This window comes from Crocodylus siamensis, chromosome 1, assembly GCF_052110815.1.
Source record: "Crocodylus siamensis isolate JL-2025a chromosome 1, ASM5211081v1, whole genome shotgun sequence".
In the NCBI taxonomy this organism is placed as follows: domain Eukaryota; kingdom Metazoa; phylum Chordata; order Crocodylia; family Crocodylidae; genus Crocodylus; species Crocodylus siamensis.
Window position 1 is genome coordinate 361,610,294 of NC_143395.1, and position 24,502 is coordinate 361,634,795.

General features: G+C 42.1%; 1 protein-coding gene across 2 annotated transcripts in view; it reads left to right on the forward strand.

The window, feature by feature from the left end:
- The first annotated feature begins 813 nt into the window (after positions 1-813).
- TNFSF11 (TNF superfamily member 11) overlaps positions 814-24,502 on the forward strand; it is a 33,482-nt gene continuing 9,793 nt past the window's right edge. The window contains exons 1-2 of one of the 2 annotated variants that reach the window (XM_090025194.1): positions 814-1,202; positions 16,185-16,331. In XM_090025194.1, coding sequence (XP_089881320.1) covers positions 942-1,202; positions 16,185-16,331 — 408 coding nt within the window. In that variant the 5' untranslated portion in view covers positions 814-941. The remainder of the gene's footprint in view (positions 1,203-16,184; positions 16,332-24,502) is intronic. The other variant, XM_090025203.1, reaches the window with a different exon arrangement.

Genomic DNA, 24,502 nt, shown 5'->3' on the forward strand with positions numbered 1-24,502 from the left:
AATCGCTGGGCTGGCTTCTCTTAGTCAAGCTGGAGAAGGGATGCTCTCGACACTTCCCTGAGGCAGTAAAACAGAGAGGGAAGGGGATGTTTAATAGCAGCCTTCACCTGCCTGAAGAGTTGTTCCAAAGAGGATGGAGCTGGACTGTTCTCAGTGATGGCAGATGACAGAACAAGGAGCAATGGTCTCAAGTTGCAGCAAGGGAAATTTAGGCTGGATATTAGGAAGACTACTACCCTCATTAGGAGGGCAGTGAAGCACCGGAACAGATTACCCAGAGAGGTTGTGGCCAGTCCATCCTTGGATGTTTTTAAGACCCAGCTTGACAAAGCTGTGGCTGGGATGATTTAGTTGGAGATGGTCCTGCTTTGGGCAGGGGGTTGGACTTGATGCCCTCCCGAGGTCCCTTCCAGCCCTCCTTATTTAGTTAGATATTAGGAAAAACTTTCTCATGAGGAGGGCAGGAGAACACTGGAAGGAGTTAGGGAAAGAGGTGGCAGAATATCGGCCCGAGGAGGATTTGAAGACTGAGGTAGACCAAGCCTTGGCTGGGACGGTGTAGTTGGGGATGGTCCTGGACACGAGGTGATCCCGAGGTCCCTTCCAGCCCTCCTTGGCTACGGCTCCCTGAGCACGTGGCAGTGAAACGCGAGGTGGGGTGGACGGGGCAGTCTCCGAGTGCGGCTGCGGAGGGCGGAAAGGGCGGCCGTGCGAGGGGCGGGGGGAGCTGCCACAGTCTTGCAAGCCCCCCCCCGGTGCGGTCCCGCAGGGAGCGAGACTCTGCCAGGCGCGGGGCGAGGGTGGAGGCGGGAAGAGGCGGCGCACATTGGCTGCGGCGCCGGGGCCGAGCTGATAAGGGCAGGCTGCCCCCGCTGTGCTGCAGGACGGGGCCGCGGGCACGGGCACGACCAGGACCAGGACCAGGGGCACCGCCGAGCGCCATGCGCCGCGCCAGCCGAGACTACACCAAGTACCTGCGCGGCTCGGAGGAGCTGGGCGGCGGCGCCCCCCACGAGCCCTCGCCCCTGCCGCCGCCCCTGCCGCCGCCGCCGCCGCCCGCGCACCCGCCCGCGCCGCCGGCCTCGCGCGCCCTGCTCGCCGCGCTGGTGCTGCTGGGGCTGGGCCAGGCGGTCTGCAGCGTCGCCTTGTTCCTCTACTGCAGGGCGCAGGTAGCGGCGCCGCGGCTCTCCCCGGCGGGCGTCGTATGTATCCGGGCACGGGCGTCGGGGGTGGCGGGTGCTCCGTCCTCCGCCGCGCCGCGCCGCTGCCCCCTCCCCGGATGGGCCTCGAGGTGCTCCCTGCGGACCCTCGAGGTGGTCCGTAGGGAGGCGGTCGAGATGCTGCCTGGGGGCCCGCACGGTGCTGCTAAGAGGGGTCTCGAGATGCTGCCTTGGGAGGCTGCGAGGTGCTCCCTGAGGGGGCCCTCGAGGCGCAGGCTAGGGGCGTCTCGAGGGGCTCCCTGGGGGCCGCTGAGGTGCTGCCAAGGCGGTCTCGAGATGCTGCCTTGGGAGGCTGCGAGGTGCTCTCTGGCGCATGTTGAGATGCTCCATTCAAGGTCAGAAGGGTGCAGACTTGGTTCCCAAGTTAAACCCAGAGACCCAAGGCCCCCCACAATGAAGTCAGTCAGTAGGAAATTTAAAGTGAACCAAAGGAAGGTCTTTCCTGCCCCGTGGGACTCATTGCTGCCAGATGTTGTGGCAGCTGGAAGTGTAGCCGGAGTCAAAAAGGGATGGGATAGATCCTTAGAGGAAAGAGGCATCATAGATGATAGAAAATTAGGGCTGGAAGGGACCTCAGGAGGTCATCTAGTCCAACCCCTGCTTGAAGCAGGATCATCCACGACTAGATCATCCCAGCCAAAGCTTTGTCTACATGGGTCTCCAAAACCTCCAAGTATGGAGAGCCCACAACCTCCCTGGGTAACTTGTAGTCAGTAGCTATTGAGCAGGGGAGTTAGGGATATAGCCTCTGAATCAGAACTTCCTAGACCTTAAATGCTGGAGGCTGATAGTGGCAGAGGAACAGTGGGAGGTGGGAAACCATAATTCATTCTCCTTTCAGCATCCGCTCTCTGCCCCTATGTGACACAGGATGCTGGGAAAAGGGGACCTATGGTCCGGACTCAGTAAATGACCATTCTTTATGTCTTGTGTATTTCAACTAGGAAACCAGTGCATTTAAACAGCCTGCCCTTTTGGGTCTTTCTGGCCCTTTGCGCCATAGAAACAGCTCAGTGATTTTTTTCCCCCCCTTGCATAAAATGAATAAAAACAAAGCTCTGTCATTTTTTGAGAGGTGACTTGAGTCTGAACAGGTTGAGAACTGCTGTACATGAGAGGAGGGGATGGGAAAGCAAAGGAAGGGAAAGGGGAAATCTGAATGAAGGAAGAATGAGGAGAAAAACATGGTACAGTATTTTTTGGGTTGTCAGAGCAGTTGCAATGCAGCTGTAACATGGGGCACATGTTTTTTCTCATCTGTAACAGTGAACAGGGGTACAAAGCCGGGTAATGCACTTTAAAAGGGGCACATGTGCCTCCAAAACTTGAGAAGGTGGCATGCATCACCTGTGGCACATCTAAATGCCTCAATACTCCAGGGATAAGCCAGTTTAGGAATATGCACAGTAAGGCTAGTATTGTTTCCCACACATCCACAAACATTCTGGTAAGCAGAATTCAGAAAAATTGAAACCTAACATAGGTTTTTATCTGCATTTTTGTAATACAGTTCATAGTGAATGGCATTGTTAAGTCTTAGATACGAGGGCTCTTGTGCTATGCATTATCATCTTAGAAACAGTAATTTTTATGTTAGGCAGAGCAAAAAGCTGAAATCTGCATTTTGTTTAGGGATTGTGTTGGTCCCTCAGAGAATAATTGCCAATGGCAGGTGTCTTTTGCTTGTTTGTAAAACATTTTTGTGTATATAAAAGGAAATTTTCTCCTAAAGAGAAATCTGAGACTTGTGAATTTGTTTGAATGACTTGTTTTCCTTGTGAATTTGATGCTGATGCTGTTCGTAATGGGACTTTTGCAGCGTCTGCATGGGGCAGAAGTACCTCTGTAATTTATTAGTTCATTTCCACTAGAAAACAACTGCAATTCCTCAGCAGGCTGCAAAACTGGCTCTTATTTAACATTTGAGATAAGGCAGTAGTATGTATGTTAGGATGGGAGGAATTGAGCTACACTATATCTGCTTTCTAGCGGTTATGCCTTTAGCCAGAAAAGAGCTCTCTCTTCTTGGAAACAATACTGTTCATTGGTTAGATTCATTTGCATTACTTCTGTCTGGTACCACAAACTTTCTCAAAGGAAGTGGAGGGGCTGACGTTTCCTTTTTTTCAGGGGCAACATGAAAAAAGGGTTAGGTGTTAGCTTTTTGGTCTTTAAGCAGGCTGCTGAGTAGTAGAGTTTAACATCTGTATTATTCTGCCTTCATAGAACTAGTGCTTCTGTTATTTTCTGTTGATTTGAAGTCAGTGATTAAATAGGAATCAGGTTTTTACAGGTTCCTACAGTTCATTATTTAGATAGACAAACTATCAGTGGGGCCACAGCTGGACCAGAAACATCCAAATAGACTCCAAGACCTGACCATGCTTACTTTGGCTAGAATACAAATGCAAACACATTTAAGCAAATAAGTAGCAAAACAAGTAAAAGTATCAAACTTTTTGTAACATTGCCTATACCTGTTACTCGCACTTACTTTATTCTTTGCTATTCACCATTATCAGCAAATGCTTTGTGTTTGTCACTTACTTTTTATAAGATTTGTAGAAGATTGGAGCAAGTAATACAGTGCTTAATTAATTATTTTCTGTATATTTTAGTGGAGTGACATTTCATTCCCAGAATGTAGTGTAAAGTAGTTACAGCTACTTGTTTCCCTGACAGTGATGTATATTAAGGTATACGGTAATTCAGTTTGTAGAGTAAAAAACTCTTCTGCTACATCTTGTAAATCTACTGAGACATCTCTACCAGAACATCATAATTTGAGGGGACGCATTATAGAAGAGTAATTAGTATGCTTCAAAGTCATTATAACTAAACTGACTTGATATAAGCAGCCAAATTGTATTGAAAATATTCTAAAATGTCATCCCTTCCTCCATAGAGACATGGAATAGAACAGACAACCTTGTTCATTCACACTACGGAGTGATGACCTATTCCAGATTACTAACTTCTTTAAAATAAGGCAAACAGACAGGAATGGTAAACTATTATTTTACTGTCTGACAAAATTCCTTTATTCATGTGCAACATGATTTAATTCTCATTAAATCAATGGAAAATCTCTTATTGACTTGAGCATGAGCTTTGATGAATACAGCTCTGGTTCCATATGATGATGATGCTAGTGGAGTACTTTACTGATTTTTTCAGCATGTACTTAAGTGTTGTAGTATATCTTGGCAAATAACGATATTTTTAATAATAGAAGAGCACAGTTCTCAAAGATTCTGAGCTACTCTTCAAACAGGAGGGGGGAAACCTTTTCATAGGTGAATTACTGGGTCATGGATTAACCAAGTGTGAATTAATAAACTGGATAAATTAATAATGAGGCACTATGCAGGGACGTTTTATGAGTATTTTAAAGCTCCAGAGGAAAAAAAAATTCTGACTCAGTTCCAGATATTTTGTATTTTTATTTGCATAAAATAATTTGGGCTGGATCATGACACACAATGGAGGATGAGACAGTAACCGAAGTTTGGTTTTCCTTTGCTTTGTTTACTTTGTGGCTTAAGCATTTGGAATTTCACAAGACGTATAACTAAGAGTGACACTAGGCATTCATGGGTAAACACATGTTTGTGGGCAAGTATTGCAGCGTAATGCAAATGAAAAAAGCAACGTGTGTATGCAGTTACTAAAGAAACAGCTATTTTATGAATTGCAATGACATTTCAATGGCAATGACCTGCGTTTTTAAAGAATACAATATTTTACATTCTTTTCGTGAGCCATCTTGAGTAAAATTCATGTTACTTGCACCTTCCCCAAAAACCTTGGACACGAGCAATATTAGATGGATGGCCTTAACTGAATTTATCACTTGGTCATGCTTGTACAAAACCAATGAGAAAGTAATGAAAGATTTGCAGTTTACAGTGGAGCAGTATGTGGTAACTACTTACTGTGGCTTCAGGTGTGTTTTATTAGGAAGCACAAATAAATCCTCCTAAAGCGAGAGCTAATTTTTCAGTAATTTCTCATATTGGCACATATGCTGGCCAAGACCCTGGGGGTCTTTAAGAGGAGGCTAGATGTACACCTTGCTGGGGTCGTTTGACCCCAGTACTCTTTCCTGCCATGGCAGGAGGTCGGACTCAATGATCTGCTCAGGTCCCTTCCGACCCTAGAAACTATGAAACTATGTAAATGCTAAAGTACATTTCCAGAAAACTGATACTTTTAGCTTTTGTTTCAGATGCCTTTCATTAGCTTAAACTCAGTTAAAAATATGTATGGTCATGGCTTGATATAGATACCAACAACAGGATCTTGAGAAGATCTTAAGAGATAGGAACTTGCTCTACGGGCAGCAGATCAGGCACTATAGCCCAGTCCTACTGAAACTCAAGCTCATTTTAAATGGACTTGTTAGGTATTTCTGAAAATTCAGGCCTTAATTTATATATTATTTCTTTTAACTTCCCCCAAACTAGCACATATGTCATGTATTCTGTCTTACTAAAAAAAAATAGATGAAAATAAATAAATAGACTTGGAAGATGAAGTTTATTGTATTCATCTGAATGATGCAACTCAGACTTCTGCTACAGTGTATACAGGACAACAAAAAGTCCTTTTTCAAATACATAGGGAGTATGAGGAAGGCATTGGGTAATGTGGGGCCCCTGCAGGGTATGCTAGGCAATCTGGTGGTTGCACCAAAGGAAAAAGCAGACCTTTCTAACAAATTCTTTGCCTCCATTTTTTGTGTGCAGAGACCGGGACTCCCCCACCAAGATTCAGGACGGATTCAGGAGAGACTCCGCCAGGCCTAGGGTCAGGGAGGACTGAGTCAGAGAACTTCTGGAGGGGCTGGACTTGTTCAGATCAGCAGGTCCATATGTTCTCCACCCCAGGGTGTTGAGGGAATTGGCAGGGGTTATCGCGGGGCCCCTGGCACAGCTTTATGAGCACTTGTGGTGCTCTGGCCAGGTGCCAGATGACTGGAAGAGGGCCAATGTGGTTCCCATCTTCAAAAAAGGGAGGAGGGAGGACCCGGGCAACTATAGGCCCATTAGTCTTACTTTGATCCTGAGAAAGCTCTTTGAGAAGATTATCAAGGAGTACATCTGTGAAGGGCCAGCAGTGGGGATGATGCTCACGGGCAACCAGCATGGTTTCATTAAGGGTCCTGTCAGACCAACCTGATTGCCTTCTATGATCAGGTCACAAAATCACTGGACGCTGGTGTCGCGGTGGATGTAGTCTTTTTGGACTTCAGGAAGGCCTTTGAAACTGTCTCCCACCTCATTCTCATTAAAAAGCTAGGTGACTGGCATTGATGCCTACACAGTCAGATGGATAGCAAATTGGCTGAGGGGCTGCACTCAGAGAATGGTGGTGGACGGGTCATATTCGACCTGGAGGGATGTGAGCAGTGGAGTCCCCCAGGGCTCGGTTTTTGGGTCCGCACTGTTCAATTTCTTCTTAGCAACTTGGACGAGGGGGTGAAAACCTCCCTATTTAAATTCGCAGATGACACCAAGATTTGGGGTCAGGTGGGCATGCCAGAAGGGAGGGACAGGAAACAGCTGGACCTGGACAGGTTACAGGGGTGGGCAAATGAGAATAGGATGGGATTAAATACTGCAAGTGCAGGGTGCCGCACTTGGGCAGTAAGAACCAGCAGCATACCTATAGGCTGAGGAACTCTCTTCTTGAAAGCACAGTGGTGGAAAGTCATTATTGATTCCAAGATGAACATGGGCCACCAATGCAAGGACATGGTCAGTCGGGCTAACCGCTCCTTGTTGTGTATCCACAGATGCATCACAAGCAGGGCCAAGGAGGTGATCCTCCCCTCTATGCGACACTGGTCAGGCTGCAGTTGGAGTACTGCCTCCAGTTCTGGGCGCCACACTTCAGGAGAGATGTGGACAGCATTGAGAGGGTCCAAAGGAGGGCCACTTGCATTGTCTGGGGACAGCAGGGCAGACCCTATGAGGAGAAGCTACAGGACCTGAACCTGTTCAGCCTTCACAAGAGAAGGCTGAGAGGGAACCTGGTGGCCGTCTATAAACCTACTAGGGGGGGACCAGAGGGGAATGACAGAGAGTGCCTCCCAGAGTAATAAAGAATAATGGCCATAAGTTGTTAGAGAGTAGGTTCAGACTAGATATCAGGAGGTGCTACTTCACAGTCAGGGCAGTTAGGATCTGGAACCAACTTCCAAGGGAAGTGGTGCTGGCTCCTACCTTGGGGGTCTTTAAGAGGAGGCTTGACATTTGCCTAGCTGTGGTCATTTGAGCCCAGTTTTTTCTCCTGCCCAGGGCAGGGGGTCAGACTTGAAGATCTGTGAGGTCCCTTCTGACCCTACAGCTATGAATCTATGAATCTATTTCCAAACAGTGTCTCCTCAGACTTTTACAAGCATGCCACAAAATAGTAGATAAAGGAAAGCCAGCTTGTATGAGTTATGACTTCAAAAAGCCTTTGTCAAAGTCCGTTGTAAGAAGCTGTTAAGGAAAGTCTTGGGGTAAAATTAATGTTCCTTGATAAAATGGATGTTGGCTAAAGGATATAAATGGTCAAATTGCACGGTGGGAAAAAAATGTGTAGTGTCTTAAGGGCTAATAGTCAATGCATGATTGGGTCAATATTTTATACTTAAGCTGACTGAACTGTGCTAAACTTTTTTCAATGAGTACTGACATTTTTTAATATAGTTTATCTGACTTTTTTTCCAATGACAACTGAAAATCAAAAAGCTTTCCTGTGTTCATGGAAAATAATATGGGGCTTTCTTTCTCCTCTTCCTTCTTTACATTTTCCTCTTTTAATACTTCTCTGTTTTTTTTTGCTTACATGAGAGAAAGGGAAGAGGTAAAAACAAGAGTTTTCATTTATTTATTTTTTAAAATAAACCTTCACAAGGTTTTATGCCATGTTTAGTAAATAAATATCTTGAGGCATCTTCAGGAAATGATGCAAGACCTTTTTATTTGGGCAAGCTATTAGTAGAAGAGGTTAACTTTTGGAGCACCGTTTTATCTGTTGTTTATTACAAACTATTTTATTTTAGTATTTAATCTGTTTTTCTGTTTTTCTCATTCATCTTTTTGTGGAGGGAGATGGGCAACACACACATGGATAGAGAAATAGATATACATATAGAAATATATGTATGTACCTATATCTATATATCATCCAACTAACTTCTCTCATTTACAACATTTCTTACCTCACTGTTGACCCCTTTCCAAGTCACATGTACCAATTTATAAGATGTGATGACTTGGAAAGGGGTGAACAGTCAGGTGAGAAATATTATAGATGAGAAGTTACTTCATAGAATCGTAGAAGTAGGGTCGGAAGGGACCTTGTAGATCTTCAAGTCTGACCCCTGCCTGGGCAGGAGAAAAACTGGGCTCAGATGACTCCAGCCAGGTAGCTGCCAGCACCACTTCCCTTGGAAGTTGGTTCCAGATTGTAGCCGCCCTAACTGTGAAGTAGTTCTTATGGATGTCTAATTTAAACCTACTCTCCAACAACTTGTGGCCATTATTCTTTGTTATGCCAGGGGGCGCTAGGGGAAACAAGGTCTCTCCCAAACCCTTCTTGTCCCCCCCTAATGAGTTTATAAATGGTCACCAGGTCCCCCCTCAGGCTTCTCTTGTGAAGGCTGAACAGGTTCAGGTCCCGCAGTCTCTCATTGTAGGGTCTGCCCTGTTGTCCCCGGATCATGTGGGTGGCTCTCCTCTGGACACTGTCAATGTTGTCCACATCCCTCCTGAAGTGGGGTGCACAGAACTGGACACAGTACTCCAGCTGCGCCCTGACCAGTAGAGGGAGAGGATCACCTCCTTGGCCCTACTTGAGATGCACCTGTGGATGCACGACAAGGTCCGGTTAGCCCTGCCAACTGTGGCCTCGCATTGTTGGCCCATGTTCATCTTGGAGTCAATACTTGAATGAGTTGAAGCTGAAAGACTCATTTCAAATGGGCTTAATCTCCTAGGTTGATGAACAGCAAAATGACAAATGAAATCTTAGCTTGACAAATATAAGGCAAAGGGTAGTAGAAGGAAAAATGTATACATTGTTTGTGCTAAATTGATTGCAACTTCAGGGGGAAAAAAGACCTTGATGATAGAGGGGAGCTAAAGGGAAACACTGTTGTTCAATGCGCAGTGGTCAGAAAAGTAAGCTGACAGTGAAAATGCAATAGGTGGGCTAGAAAACACTGAACATGGTATAGTGGTTTTCTATTAATGGGTATGGCCTCACTCAGAATGCTGTGTTTAGTTGTGGGTTGTTAAAAGGGATCCAGAGACGGGCAAGAAAAATAAAGAAAGGCCTGGAAAGATTTCCTTATCAGGAAGCCAGGAACATTTTGCAATTTCAAGAAAAGAGACAAAACAAGCTCACAAAATAGTGGCAAAGAAGTAGTAAACTAGAAACTGTGATCTATTTCCAAAGCATCCTTTAAAATTCCTATCAATCACTTCTTGCACTGTGTTCTATTTTCAGTGTTGCATAATGTTAATTCACAGCTAAGGTAACCTAGTGAGTAATTTTTATAGATAATGTAAATAAATTCCTGTAAAGGCTGTGTTCAGACTTTACTCTGGCAAGCTAATTGTCAAAACCACTAAAAACATTATGGAGCTGGTGCTTGGGGAGTATTTCTTGAGCCACGGAGGCAAGTAGGAGGAAGGAGGAGAGGGAGCAAACTATATGGCAATCAGCTGAGCTAGCTGACCACCATAAATCACATATTTCCCTATCACACATACCCTGTAATGTTTCTAGATTTATTAGAATGTGTTAATTGATCTTGCAATTGATGGGTCTGGTAACATAAACAATATCTCCATCCCCATCACCTATGTTTGCAATGATGTTTCTTAGGGTTTATTAGATTAGGGCTAATCCAAAAATGTTCTTTTTCAATATGATAATCTCTCTTTATTCAACCAAAATGTCACTGGATGGGAATGCATTTGATTCCCCTCACCCCTTCCTCCACCCTGCCCACCCCCACCCCCGGGCAATGAATGATACGTATAGAACTGTGCTGCAGATTTACTTTGACTTGCTGGGCATTTCTAGCCCTTACAAAGTTCCTGGTCTCTTGCACCTGTATTACAGATGCATTATTAACTTTTGTCAGCTACTTTCAGAAGTTTGTATTTTGATTAAATTGTAAACTTAGGAGTTGCCTTTGAAAAGTGAACATCTACTAGCAGTTATTACTTTTGGCTGTGTGCCCCTCCCCCCAAAGGGACTCAAGTGAATTAGATGCCCACATCCTAGTGAGTAATCCAAATTCTCCTGAGTCCCTCTGTAAATCCCAGTCTGCTTTGTTTGCTGTAGTTCAGCAACTGTTGGCAAATGTTTTAAATGATGACCACTGTATTCCAAAAAGTTTGAATTACTCTCTCTCATTTTGCCCTGTAGTACCACATGGAATGCACTGTGGCAGGCCATCTGGCTAGCTGAGTTGTCTGTTACAGTTTGTTGCCTTATGTTATTGTCTTAGCATTAGAGTGGTCATTGTAAACCTAATGAAGCCTGCCTAATTTAGCTTTAGGGTCCAGTCTCTTTTTTTTTCAACATTACACTTAGTTTAGACTAGCTAGACTCTTTTCTGATTTTACAGAGGTCTTTATGCTTTAATGTGCATGTAATTGTTTTGTGTCTTAATAGCTCTTCTGTCCCACTAACCTTAAAGCTGGTAAATTAAATACTGAGGTCTGTTTTATTTAACTTGGTTCCCTTTGGTTACATGTTACACTGTCGTAACCGGTTTTCCTCTTCTGAATGATACATTTATTCATTTCTGTTTGTGATCCTCTGAGGGGCCTATGTTATTTCTTCAGGATGTGAAATAATGATTTTGCAGTTAAACTACTCCATGACACAGTTGCAATTCTTACAGCATTTAAAGTTGCAATCATTATTTTCAAGAACTTTGAAGAATTATGTCAACTTGGATGGAAATAGTTTCTAAACCCCTGGTTTAAAGTGGTAATGTTTTACTTAATTCAGTCACAGATATTAGACTGAAAATATATATTTTTAGATCTTCCAATCCTTCTCTGTTAGTGTAGAAGTCTCTATGGGCACATTTGAGTGATATGTTCCATCCTGCTCAGTTTGCAGGTCTGAAGTGCTGGGCCTCTGTCAGTTTTCTCAGGTGACTGTTTTAGACTGTTCTGTCTTGTCCACAAGATACTTTTCCTATTCTTCATCTTGACTGCTTTAAATAAAGATACACTGCTTTAAATCATTATTCTTCCCCCTTGATTTTTGCACCCTGCAAATATTTCTAGACAATCACCTTTCTCCATACAGAGATTTATTACAAAACTAAACTATACAGGCACATTTAACTATTCTTAAGCTTTCCATATAAATTCAGCCCCTTTGGGCTAGGGACAGAAATTACACATAAACTGGTATAAGTGATCAGAAACCCATTCAAATCTGTAACACAACAGAAGTTCAGTGCACAGAAACCGCTTTCAAAACAGTCGAAACAGGTTTAAGATAAACCTGGATGGGTGTAATATAAGACTTAACTGATTTAGGTCAAATTGGTTTACTAAACCTCTGTCCCAGATCCCCCTACACAGTCAAGTTAATTTACAGTCCCCCAGCCTTCCAGGGTGATTTGCACCTCTCCTGCAAGCCTCCCCCCACCCAAATCACAGGATGGGCAGACTACCCTTGGCCCAAGCTGTCTACCCAGGCTACCCTTGGCCCAGCTGAGTAGGGAGGCATGCTTTAGCACCTTCTGGCTTCTGGCGTGGGCTACTGCAGGCAAGTGGCTGCATTTCTAGAATCAAAAGTGAATGTCTGTCACTTGTTTATTAGTTCAATCTACACAGCTTAGACTCACCTGCAAAGATTTAATCGATTCAGCCTTGGGCTGTCTGTACTTAGTCTTGATGTACTGATTTTTTTTTTATTGTGCTTTTCTGTACTACTTCAGTTAGTAACTCCTAGAATATTTTGTGTGGAGTTGAATGCAGGGTTTTCCCTTGTCCCACACCAATCACAAGTAGAAAAAGACTTGTTCCTTACAAAAACTCTTATTTTTTCAAGCTTTCTAACTCAAATATTGATCCACATACTGATATCTTCCAATCTTGATAATTTCATTTATTTTTTACTATTCTCAGTGTACTTGGTTCAGTAGCATTCTCTAAGTGAACAAGTTTCAAATTGACTTTTCATGATGATGTGTGTACCTTTCACTCGGTCCTTGTGCACACATCTATTGCTTGTAAATTTCACATTATTCTTCAGGCTTGGTATTTTTTGGGGAGTGTGTTTGTACTTGTGTGCAGGGGAGTCTTATTAAATAAGAGATGGATGCACATGAAGTACAATAATATATTCCCCACCATGATTTCCTGAGATTGCTCTTCCCATTATTTTACATCTTAAAATTTTCCTAGGACGTTTGGGGAAAAAAATGGATGAATAAGTTAAAACAACTTAAGTTTGCCAACAAGGTACTGTGCATGTTAAATGCATATTTTATATCCCCCCCTTATACTAGAAGTCTGTACAAAGGTATAAGATGTAATTCTTTTCTAACATATATTGTAGCCCTGGTGAAGTTCTCTTAGCTGAATTTTCACCCAACTGCTATGTTTGGATTTGATCACACTCAGATCACATGCTTTTTAGGCTTTCATTATTGTTAGTAAACTGCAGCACTACCTCTTTCTTCGGCGTCTATTACATTTCTGGGTGCAGGCCTTTTCTTAGAAATTGGACCGTATCACTTGGCTGTCCTAGGTCTTTGTAATGACTCCTAGATATGTTCTGAGAACCAAGAAAGTTTCAAACAGCCAGTCAGACTCATAAAGATAGGTAAATTTTAACAAAAAAATCTATTAGTCATTTAGATGTTAATGATTAAACCGTACAGATGAGCCATAGCAAGAAACTGATTAAACATTTATAAAATGCACATTCATCTAACAAAACAATCTTGTTAACATGAGACAATTTAAAATTAATTTATCTTAAGTCCTAAAGTCTTAAAAAGCCTCTAACACAGGGGTGGGCAGTTATTTTGGCTGGAAGGCCACTTAATGAGTTTTAGTGAGCTGTCAAGGGCCGCACACAAAAAATCTTTCAGAACCTATCATTTTAACAAATTATAGAAAACAACAAGTTGTATACTAAAAATCAACCATTTGCTATAATATATTTTAATTGTATTTCAAAAAATAATTTTTGTCCTGATTAAGTTTTTTCCGGTAGTGTACATACAAGCAATTGCATTATAGCTCAAAATGGTATTACTCTTGTGTACTGTGGATGAAGGGTATGGATGGGGTGTGTGTGGGGGCTGGGTGTTGCCCCCATGCTAGGTCCTGGGAGCTGGCTGGGGGTGGGGGGAGGGAGGGAGGAAGGGGCAGGGGGGGATGTGCAGCAGAGCTCACCTGGGTGGTGTAGTTAGTGCATGTGCAGTCTGCCTCACACCCCTGCATCTAGCCTGCAGCTGCCCCTGTGGCATTTCGCATGGGGGTGAGCCCCACCCATTCCCACCTGGGGCAGTCCATGCTGTACTTCTGCTTGTGCCTATCAGACAGCGTTGCCCTGGCCCTGACCCTGGGCAATGTGCACAGCTTCCTGGTGGGGCTACTTCTGCAGCTGACTGGGTACTGTTTGGCTTCTCCTTCCCCTCCCTGCTTTAAGCAATGCAGCAGGGGCAGGAAGAGGAGGATGAGGAGCTGCTGGAAGTGGGGGAAGCCAAGCAGTACCTGGGCAGCTGCACAGTAGCCTCACTAGGAAGCTGTGTGCGCTGGCCAGGGCTAAGGCAGTGCTGCCTAGCATTTTGGGCAAATGTGGTTGGGAGTGCAGCATGGGCTGTCTTGGGCAGGGCTCGGCCCCATGTGGAGCTGTACAGGAGCAGCTGCGGATTTGATCCAAATCCAGTCAATTGGTGGGTGCCTGCCTGCAGGCCATATCTGATCAGCTGGTGGGCCGGATCCAGCCTGCATACTGTATTCCTCCCACCCCTGCTTTAACACCTGGCTAGCCTATTAAAGAAAAGGGCTTTTCATCTGAGTTTTAAATTAAATTATAAAATAGCTTATTTTAGTTCATCTGCAGATGGGCTCTTCAGAAAGAACTGTAGTTCAAGGCTGAAGAACTAAGATTCTAAGATGAACCCAGTTTTTTATAATCTATGGCTTGGTTAAAATATCAAAAAGCTTACTGAATAAAGTGAAAAAAAAAACAAAACCAACCCCCCCCCAAACATAAAAGTATTCCTGATTGGTTTTTACTTCAATTAATATTAATGTGCCTGTTATCCCCTATATAAGCTATATCTTGTCTAAAATTAGCCTTGTCTAACCACAGTGACCTCTAAAAAAAGTTTTTTGCCCTTCCAGCCCTCTTGAATTTTTTAAAATGACTGACACTTTGTGTTTTCTGGGCTGATCATTTCCTTTTTGTCCTCTTGTACCCAAACTTTGTTCAAGTAAATTCAAGCAAATGCTATAGCATTTCAAAATTAAGCATCTTAAGGCCTGTTATAGTCTATTATTGGAGCAAATGCTGAACCATAGCTTAAGGCCACCCTGTCCCAAAATGCCAATCTTGTGGGGTTGCTATGTTTATAGTTTACCTCTTCAGGCACACATGCCTGTTGAAGGGAACAGTCTTTATAAAATTTCCAAAAACAACTACTCTTTACTTTAGCTAGCATAATTTCCTCACCACTCTGCTATGTTTTTAGGGATACCCTAAAGCCAAGCTCCCTTTCCCCCAGATCTTGAGAATCCATGAGCCATTTCAAAACTTTTGCTCCAGATATCATTTCCTCCTTTCCCCCACTCTAAAAAGTTCCTTTATCTCTTGAGTTGGCAACATTTTTGCCACTGTGGGCCACTACTTACAGCCTAGCCCCTGCCATGGGCTGTGGCCTCATACCTGCTAGAGATCAGCCAATGCTGTGAGGGGAATAGATAGAAAAAGGCAGGTGCTAGGACCCTGGGGCTTGTGTCCTTTGTTACTGTAGCTGGAGCATGCTGCCAGAGGTTGGATCCAGTCTGTTCGTGGGCTGGATCCAGCCCATGGGCCATAGACCACCAATCCCTGCTCAGTCTGATTACTGTTGGCACAGTCATGCCAGGTGATCCAGAAGTTGTTGTCCTTCTTCACCCCCATTTTGAAATGGCTCATGGAAACTGGTTCATCCTGGTTGTAGTCATCTCTTTGTTCAAGTGCTCCATTGAAATGAGTGATTATTAAAGTTTAACAGCATGCTACATTAACGCTATGCTAGATGTACTCTCACCTCTAGTGGCATTTATTAGAGCTGTGCAAAGCTTCGGTCGCTGATTTGATTCAGCAGAGATTTGGCAGCCAAATCTCCAAATCTGAATCAAATCAGAAGACTCTTTAATCTCTCTGAATCGAATTGGAACCCTCTGAATCAATTCGGAGAGATTCAGAAGGATTTGATGATTCGGACATAGACACAGCTTTAAATGTTTTTTCTACATTCCTTAAGGTGTCAGGTGGCTTGTGAATGCTGAGATGGTGTGGTGAATGGAGCATCCCACAGGAGTGTGGAAGGCTCCCCAGCGTGCTCAGCAGCAAACCTGGAAGTGGGCCAGAAGCACTTCCAGTCTACTTCTGGGTCCACTGCCAAGGGCGATCGGCCATGGGGGGACCCTGGGTACCCCACCTCAAACCCAGGAGGCACAAGTTGCTAATAAACATGAATGGAATTCACATATTATAGACAGAATCCCCAAATTGTCTTTTGTGTGTTACCTTAACACTCATTGGTTTAACATGGGTAAAACAACTATATATAGAAAATCTATTTTAGAGTGGTAGGAGTAGAATGAAATTGTATTATCTGGGATAGAAGTGTAATTTTGGGTTATTGCTTATATTGATCTTGTTGTTTGGACAACTCTTAGACTCTGGATGCTTTTAAATTTATTTCAGATGGACCCTAACAGAATATCAGAGGAATACATACACTGTTTCAGAACATATCTAAGAACCCATGGAAGCACAGATCTTCAAGAAACAAAATTAATGTCTGAATCATGCAAGAACATGGAACAGGCTATTCAAGGAGCGATGCAAAAGGTGCGTGCAAGCTGAGTCAGCCTAACAATTTAGTGCTCACTAGCTCCATAAGCTTGTTCAACTTTAGCAAGCCCTGTACAGAGAGTTAGAAGAAATCAGTGTTGCTCACTATTTCACATAGTAACAGCAGCTACCTTTAAACTTTGACATTGGATACTCCATTGCATTTATTCATGTGCCCCTTGGTAATGGTTAACCATGTCTGTACCCAGGCTATTTGTGCTTTGACTATCGTTCTTTAAAAAAAAAGAAAAAAGATTTGGATTCACGCTTAAAGCACTATGTTTGTGGTTAGTTGATTGTCCCATTTGTTACTCATTCTCATCCAAATGATAGTAATTTATTCCAGCATTTGGTTTTAAAAATGTGGGCATATCTATTTTACTTTGTCTTTCTGATTGCATCTTTGGTGATGCAACTTCATTTCTTCCTAAAAGGCAATTGCTAGGCAGAGAGGAGATGAAATATAATGCCTTTGTCTGCCCTTAATTTAGTTTTTGTAAAAGGCGATAGTGTTCATCTTCTTTTTTCTGTCCTCCTTGCATGGAGTGGGATTCTGGGATTCATGTGACTTCCTTATGCAGGAGGCAGTAGCTCTTTCTCATTTCTTTCCACAAAGTAAACAGTCTTCCACAGTGCCACTTTTTTCTGCTCTCTGTGGGGACCACTCCTACCCAGGGGAAAGAAAGGGCCAGCAGAGTGAGTTGATATCCTGAAATTTGCTCAGCAGTGTAATCAGGAGCAGTGGTCTACTGGGATAATGAGGACAAATACAAGAAATGGTCCCAACTGATGCGAGGCACAAAATAATAGGAGAGTGCCTTACCGTCACTGAGAATGTGTATCTGGAAGGAAGCTAAAAATAGAGAGCATTTTCTTCAAAATCATTTTAGAACAGTTGCAGTGTACAAATGGAGTTTTAGATATGCTCATTAGCAGCTTCTTTGTGTTAACAAGACAGATGCAGTGAACACTGTAACAAGGAAAGCTTAATTAACATGATAACTAGGCAGGTCCTGCCTGACAGCAGAGTGACAACATCCTTCCAATGCAAACAGTGAAATTAGTCTGACACAGACATCATCCCTAATGAAGAAGGCTAGACAAGTTTGACATACTTGACGCAGTCACCAAGGTTCCTGAAGACAATTGATCTTTGATCTTCTAGCACATTTGTACAAGCACTTAGTGCTATTTCAACCTAATTACTGGCTAATCAAAGACTATTTACATGCTGAAAGAGTGCTGACTCTACCTCTTTCAGTTTGTACCATCTGTGCATCACAATCCCTTGGTTCATTACTTCTTTACTGTCTCTGTACCTTTGGGAAATCCTGTAAGGTTTTATTCATAAAATATAATGCATTGCATTTGAAATGCACCAATATGCAATTTAAAGAAGGAATTGGATTTGAATGAATTATACAGACCTATAATTGCACTAATGTATACTTTAAATACTGCACCACATATGGTACAGATTGTTTCTGTTTATGAAGATAATTATATGCTTCCCCAATTACATAAAACCATTAGATATTCTTCAGATTTCAGATGTCTTGTTCCCTCCTTTCTTTCAAAGACTCTCAGGAAAAGTTGAGCTCAGGTGTAATAGGTTGTTTTTCTTTCGGTATTTTTTTAAAATTATTCACACACGTACCAAAGCGTGAGCACTGAAAGCGAGATTACTATTTGTGGTAGGTGCATGTGTACTTATATAGGATATCTTGCTTTTCATGAAGTTCCTTAGTTAGAATGCTTAGTTACACTCATGCAACAGGCAAGGATTTCTTAGGATGATATCTTTTTTGAACCAACTCTGAAGGTCTTGTATTTGAAAGCTTGTCTAACTTTATCCCAACTACAGAGTTGGTCCAATAAAAGGTATCAACCTAGGAAATACTTGCCTGTTATATAATTTCTAGACCACTACAGCTACAACATCACTTTTATGCTATAGTTACACTAATCTGGGAAGTACTCTTGCTTGCTGACTGCTGGCTAATCAACAAAGAGGCTGGCTTTCGTGGAGGCTGCATGTGCTGCCATTGTGGATAGAGGATGAATGCTGCAATGCCCGTGGCGAAGCTAAGTAATGACTAGGAATGATTATTTTGGTTGATGGCTATTTGGTTGATGGTTTCAAAGAACAATGCAGTTTCTCTTGCCAAAATAATCATGTTTGAATTTACTTTGAATATGCTAAAGGAAACATGTTAAACAATGGGTAAATAAGTCTGCATCCTGGTTCCTTTGGTGCCATATGTTAATTTTGAGGGAGGCAAGGCAGACTAGAAAAGAATACATCACTAGGCTAAATTAACTAGGGTTAATGTCTGGGTTTTCCTGGACATGTCCTCTTTTATGGCTCCATGTGCTGCGTCTAGGCGAGTTTTTTAAATGTAAGCAAAATGTCCTGGATTTCCTCCCCCAGTCCGTTTTCAATATGATTGCTACTAGGTAGAACTACAGTTCCCAGAATACCCAGCACCACACCTGCATGACTGGGAGCTGATTTTGCCATTTTGCTTTGCTCCACTGGTGGGAGCAGGGGGAGGGAGATCCGAGGCAGCAGGGAGCACAGAGGGTCAGGAATGAGGGGCACTGACAGGGCTTGGGAAGGGGGGCAGGGGGCTGCAGATCAAGATTGAGGGGCACAGGAGAGGGGGGACAGGGCAGGTGGCTGTGGGTTGGATGTGCGGGGCACTGGTAGTGCCATGGGGCTGCAGGTTGGGAGTGAGGGGCATCAGCAGGGAGGGTGGGGCAGGGTACTGCCTTTTGGCAGTGAGATGCACTGGCAGGGCTGGGGGGTGGGGCTGTGGCTTGTCAGTGAGGGACAGCAGAATGGGCAGAGGCAGGGCACTTGCATGTCTCTGCCCCCCCCCCTCATATTCCCCCTGCCCCCCCTCCCCTCTCCTCCCCACCTCCACAGGTGTCCTCTTTTTTGGACCTGGAAATATGGTAACCTTAAATGAACATCACTCCAGCTGAATAAACTGATAATGTAAATGCTAAAGGGCCATTGGCAAGTTAAAATCATGGTTCAGATTTCTTTGGCCTGTGCTACCTTCTTTTACAGTACTCTCATGCACCAGTCAGCTGAAAACTTTCTGTTGGGTGAAAGTAGCCCCTTATATAAGCAGTAGGTTTTCCTGAATTCTTTGTGCTTAGTTTTCCAAGTGGGAACATAGACCCAAGTACTCTTTTAACATTTCTTAATTTGTGTTGTTTATACCCTATGTTACGAAAATGGAACATTTTAAAATCTAATTTACTTTTTGCCATTCATTATTGTTTCTTCCTTGCAATTCAGTTTGGGCAAGTGAGTTTAATTAGTCTTTATGGTCAGGTTGTGCTTTCTAGCCCATACAGGCTTAAATCCAAAATTGGGGCTGATGCTGGAAGTATCTAAGTGCTCTCATCCTGTAGGCTGTGGAAACTTTGTAGAGAATAGTTTAATGGTGGGAACCAAGACTTTATTTTTATAAAAGACACTTAAATTAATATTTTGCACAATATAGTATTTAGGCCTAAACTAATTCTCATATTCTGGGTGAGAGCAACTTCAGTGGCAGCACATTTAAACTACTGTAGACACATTATATGGTTTTTTTGTCTGGCTAATCTTGATTTTATTTTATTTTTGTATGTAACCCTAAAAGCCCTTTGGCAATCCAGATGCACTGACCGCACTTTCTGAAGTCTCTCATAATAAACTTGGCAGTAAAGTGAGAACTACAAACATATCTGGGGGCAGTTCATGAAATAACAGTTTTGGCAGTGCTCCCAGCCCCTGGCAGCTTGGGGAGTTCAGGCCTGAACTAGTTTTTCACTTGGCAACAAAACACTTTACTGCTAGACCTCCAAGATAGTCCTTATAAAGAGACTGTATATACTTAACAAACATTCTAAGTGCATAAACTTATGAACAACCTAATCTGGACTGAAGATTTAAATAATGGTTACTAGGGATCCTGGTTTTCTCTGGTAAAAAAACAACAACCCCAAAAACCTAATTTTCAGACTGAAAAAGTAACCCCAAATCCACATTTTAATCCACATGATTAAAATGAAACATCTCTAATATATAGATGCATATATAGTTGGGTTTCATTCTAATTATGAAAAAATGTGGATTTTGGGTTACTTTATTATTACAAATATCGGGGATTTTTTTTATCAGACAAAAACAGGATCCTTGGTAATTACTACAAGTTGTCCAACATTTTTAATCCTGATCTCGAACTTTTAGTATCCAAGTGTTTTAGGTGTAGGTAGTTGGGAGACCAATGTGAATCTGAGTTAAAGGTCTTGTTTCTGAAAAATACTGCTTCATGTACTTTCTATTTCATTTCCTTCCTGATTAAAAAATTCTTCAAGGCACTGAATTTCCTGCAACATAATCAGATGTGGCTTTTCTGGGTACCATTTAGTTTTGAAAGCAGAGAGATGGTAGCACAAAATCTAGTAGTTTAAGGGTAGCTTGAGGTCACCTTTAGAATAATATATGAGAATGTTAAAAGGGTCCATTTTGCTAGGCCTCAAGCTTGGATGCTTATTCAGATGCATTCAAATCCCTTTCGTCTAGATTATGGGGTAGGAAATCCCACAAAGTCTATCAAACATAATAATTTGTAGGTTCTCATACTTGGTATAGCTTTAATCTAAAATTGTTTTTCTAGGCATAGCAATACATTTTTCAAAATTATGATGAGACCTGGCCTACTTAAATGAGTAAATGTATTTTGAAAATTTTACTTGTAATTTTTAGGGCTATAGCTAGTTAGCTAGCTATCATCTATCCAACAAGCAGAATGAAATTATTTATTCCCTAATGGTTTATGAGTTACTACACTTTAAAATCTGCCCCTGGGCCATTGCAGAACTAAAGAACATTTTTTTTTAATGAGCGACTGCTTGCTTGTCATTCAAACAGTGGCTGCCCAAAGGTGCTCTGACGTGTGGAATCTTGAAAGCAGACCAGTAGAAATGAATTAGTGGGCAGAGGATGAGTGACACAGCCATAGGTGAACAAATGCAATTTATCACGTGGTCACCGCTGCAGAGTGTATTTGTGTACAGCTTTCTAAAAATAGCTTAACAGCTTGGCAATGAGCCTTCTGCTAACAAGAGTAATTTGAAGAGGTTTCATTGGCCAGATTTTGTGGAAGTACCTAAATACTTTTAAAAATCTAGTCTTAAGATGTTCCAAAGTCCATGGCAATTTGTGTGTTTAAGTGCTTTTCTGAACTGAGGCCTGAATCAATACCTTCACATTTATGGAACTTGGGAACCAACAGCTTTAGATTCTCATCAACAGAAATGCTGGGGCACATTTTCTTTATTAACAATATCACTGTTCTGTCTTTACTTTCTCTCTGCTTTGTGTTCCATGAATCTCTATCAAACCCACAAGACAACCTCTGTTTGCAGTAAAATTATGATCTCAAAATGAAGGGCTAAATATAGGGCATGACCAGACAGCCTCCCCAGTTATGGAGCTGTTAAGCATTATGATCACTGGAAACTCCTAACAGATTTTCAAAGTAAAACCATGTTCAGGTGAAAGGTAAATAAGGACCTTCTGAGTTTTCTGCAGGACATAACATTACTGTCAGATGGCTCTTTCAAGAGCAAATATAAACATTCTGTGGCTATTTGATTGCGTAGCTGGCGTACAATGTTATCTTGCAGTTAAGAAAAGAAATGAAGCAGTTTATGAAATAGCGATGCAACTCTATAAAACAGGCCGTTTATATAAAATGCTACAATTGTTAGGCTGCTGTAGTGGCAATTTACTGCTACAGTATCTGATAACCCAGCAGTGATATGAATGTTATCAAAAAAAATTCACTGCAGAGATAGGATACTCTCGAAGGCATTGTTCTGCTTTACAAATATGGACCTGGCTGGGGCCTCCATTTTGTTTTGGGGGTTGAACTAGATGACATTCTGAGGTCCTTTCTAGCCCTATTTTCCTTGTTTCTGTGAAATGCACCACATATTAAAAATATGCAGTAACTACAGCATCTTACAGCTTTTAACACTGATTAGAACTGAAACCTTGGGGGTAATTTAATCCTTGCACTCTTAATTTTGAAATAAGTTCGTGTGTATGTGTGTAGAATCTGTAAAATAATAAAAAATTATTGTACTGTATTTTAATAGGTAAAAAACTGCAATAATCTCTTAAGATCAGTGGGTTTTTTTACTTTTAATTGGTGTTAAGTATCCACAATAAAAGACTGAATATGTATCTGATCTGAAAATTAACATGAATTGGGGTTTTAACTTGTTCCAATGCCTGTTTCATACATGCTCTATCTAGTGTGCTGCAAATATTTGTAAGATTATCATTATTTATTAACAATATGAGTATATCTGTGAAAGGGTAGATGAACTCTGGTTGGCAAGCAAGAAGGGATTTTGTCCCTATATCAGTTATCTTCCATCTAGACAATTGGGGCATTTATACACATGCTCCAGGAGTTGGGGTGGGGGGCAGGTTAATTAGAATGGCTCTGAGAGTCGCTCTAATTAAAAACCTGGAGTATCTCATGTATGAGGTTTACATAAAGCGCCTCCACTGCCATTTTAAAGTGCAGGGATGGTGATACATGAGACACTGGAGGCTTCTGGAGCACAGTAATTGTCACGCTCTAGCAGACTCAATTAACTGGAATTACAGAGCATAGGAGCAGCCTCCTTGCTTGTGTATGGGCACCCTTGGTTTTGAGGTGAGTGTGGCCTCATGGGTGGCTGATTTAGAGCTTTTGGTACAAGATAAGTAATTAGTTGTCTTCTGTCTTACTGTGCGTCAGTCAAGATTTGCAGTAAATACTTCTAACCTTCATATTTTGGACTAAATCATCTCCAGATTACTCATAAAGAAAAAAAGACACATGAAAACAACAAGCTCAGAAGGGATCTTTCTAGGGAAGAGGCTAAGGACCTCTGCTGCTCACTGGTGGTCTGAGCATCGTGGGGGCATCCTCTCAGAGGGTCTGGCCATCAACGCACTTTCCAAAACTCCCCACCCTCACACAACTGTATTCTTTCTAGAAGCTTTATATATATTAACACAATGCAGTATCCAGTACCCCCCCAGTTACTGCTCCTATCATTTTAAATGAGGTTAAGTGGTGTATGTGGGTGGGTGGAGGCTCATATTCATCATTCAGATTAGCACAGGTAGAGTTTTCTGTCCGGGTTTGTGTGACTAATGCATAGCTTGCATTTCACCTACACGTTCTAATACGAAATGACTTCACTGATATGAAAACAAAAGAACCAGAGAGGGGAATGTATTATATCTTCCCACTGACACTGAGTAAGGAACACGTTTGCATTTTTGTTGAAGTTGCAGTTTGCCTGCTTATTTGCTCTGTTGTGTGATAGAAATTTTCTTAATTATCTTATCTATAAAATCATGTGTTTCACGGCTAAAATACTGTACTTTGATAGTCATACTACAACTTTCATGTCGCTGTGGCTTTCCATTTGGTTTAACATTTAAACGCCTACTGACTAATGTATTGAAAGGAGAAAGTGAGCATTATCTATATGCACTGAGTAAGTTCTTGCACATTACACTGTGGTTGCAAAGTTACATAAAAGCCACACTTCAATTGATATTTAAAAGCTGAATTAACATCTTTAGAACACCGCAAGAAATCAGTGACTCAGAATACAGTGGAACATTTCTAATTGGGATGAATGTCTGGGATTGATTGCAGACACCAAATATTGAGAACTGGCAAGAGAACAAATGGTAAAAGAAGTAGTGCATAACAAAAAGTGTTATTTTAATTTATTTTGTCAGTTTCTATGACAAAGATTTTAATCTGAAGTGTAAAGACATAGAAGGCATTGAGAAATCTCAAAGATGAGCAAATGATTTATGATGTCCAGGTTGCAAAGTCTCATGATACTGCTTTTTGGTAGTGCCTGAAGTCCAACAGAATTGCATTCATGTTATGCTAGGTACTATACAAGCCTAGCAAGCCTCTCCCAAACAATGCATAATCTGAAGAAGGGAGTCTTATCTCCATTTTACAGAGAGGAATTTAGGCAAAATGAATTAAAGGGACGTGCTATATGGTACACGATTCTAGCATAGAAATGGGAACGGAACCTCTAACTCCTGGGTCAGTCATCTTCTTACCTCCAAG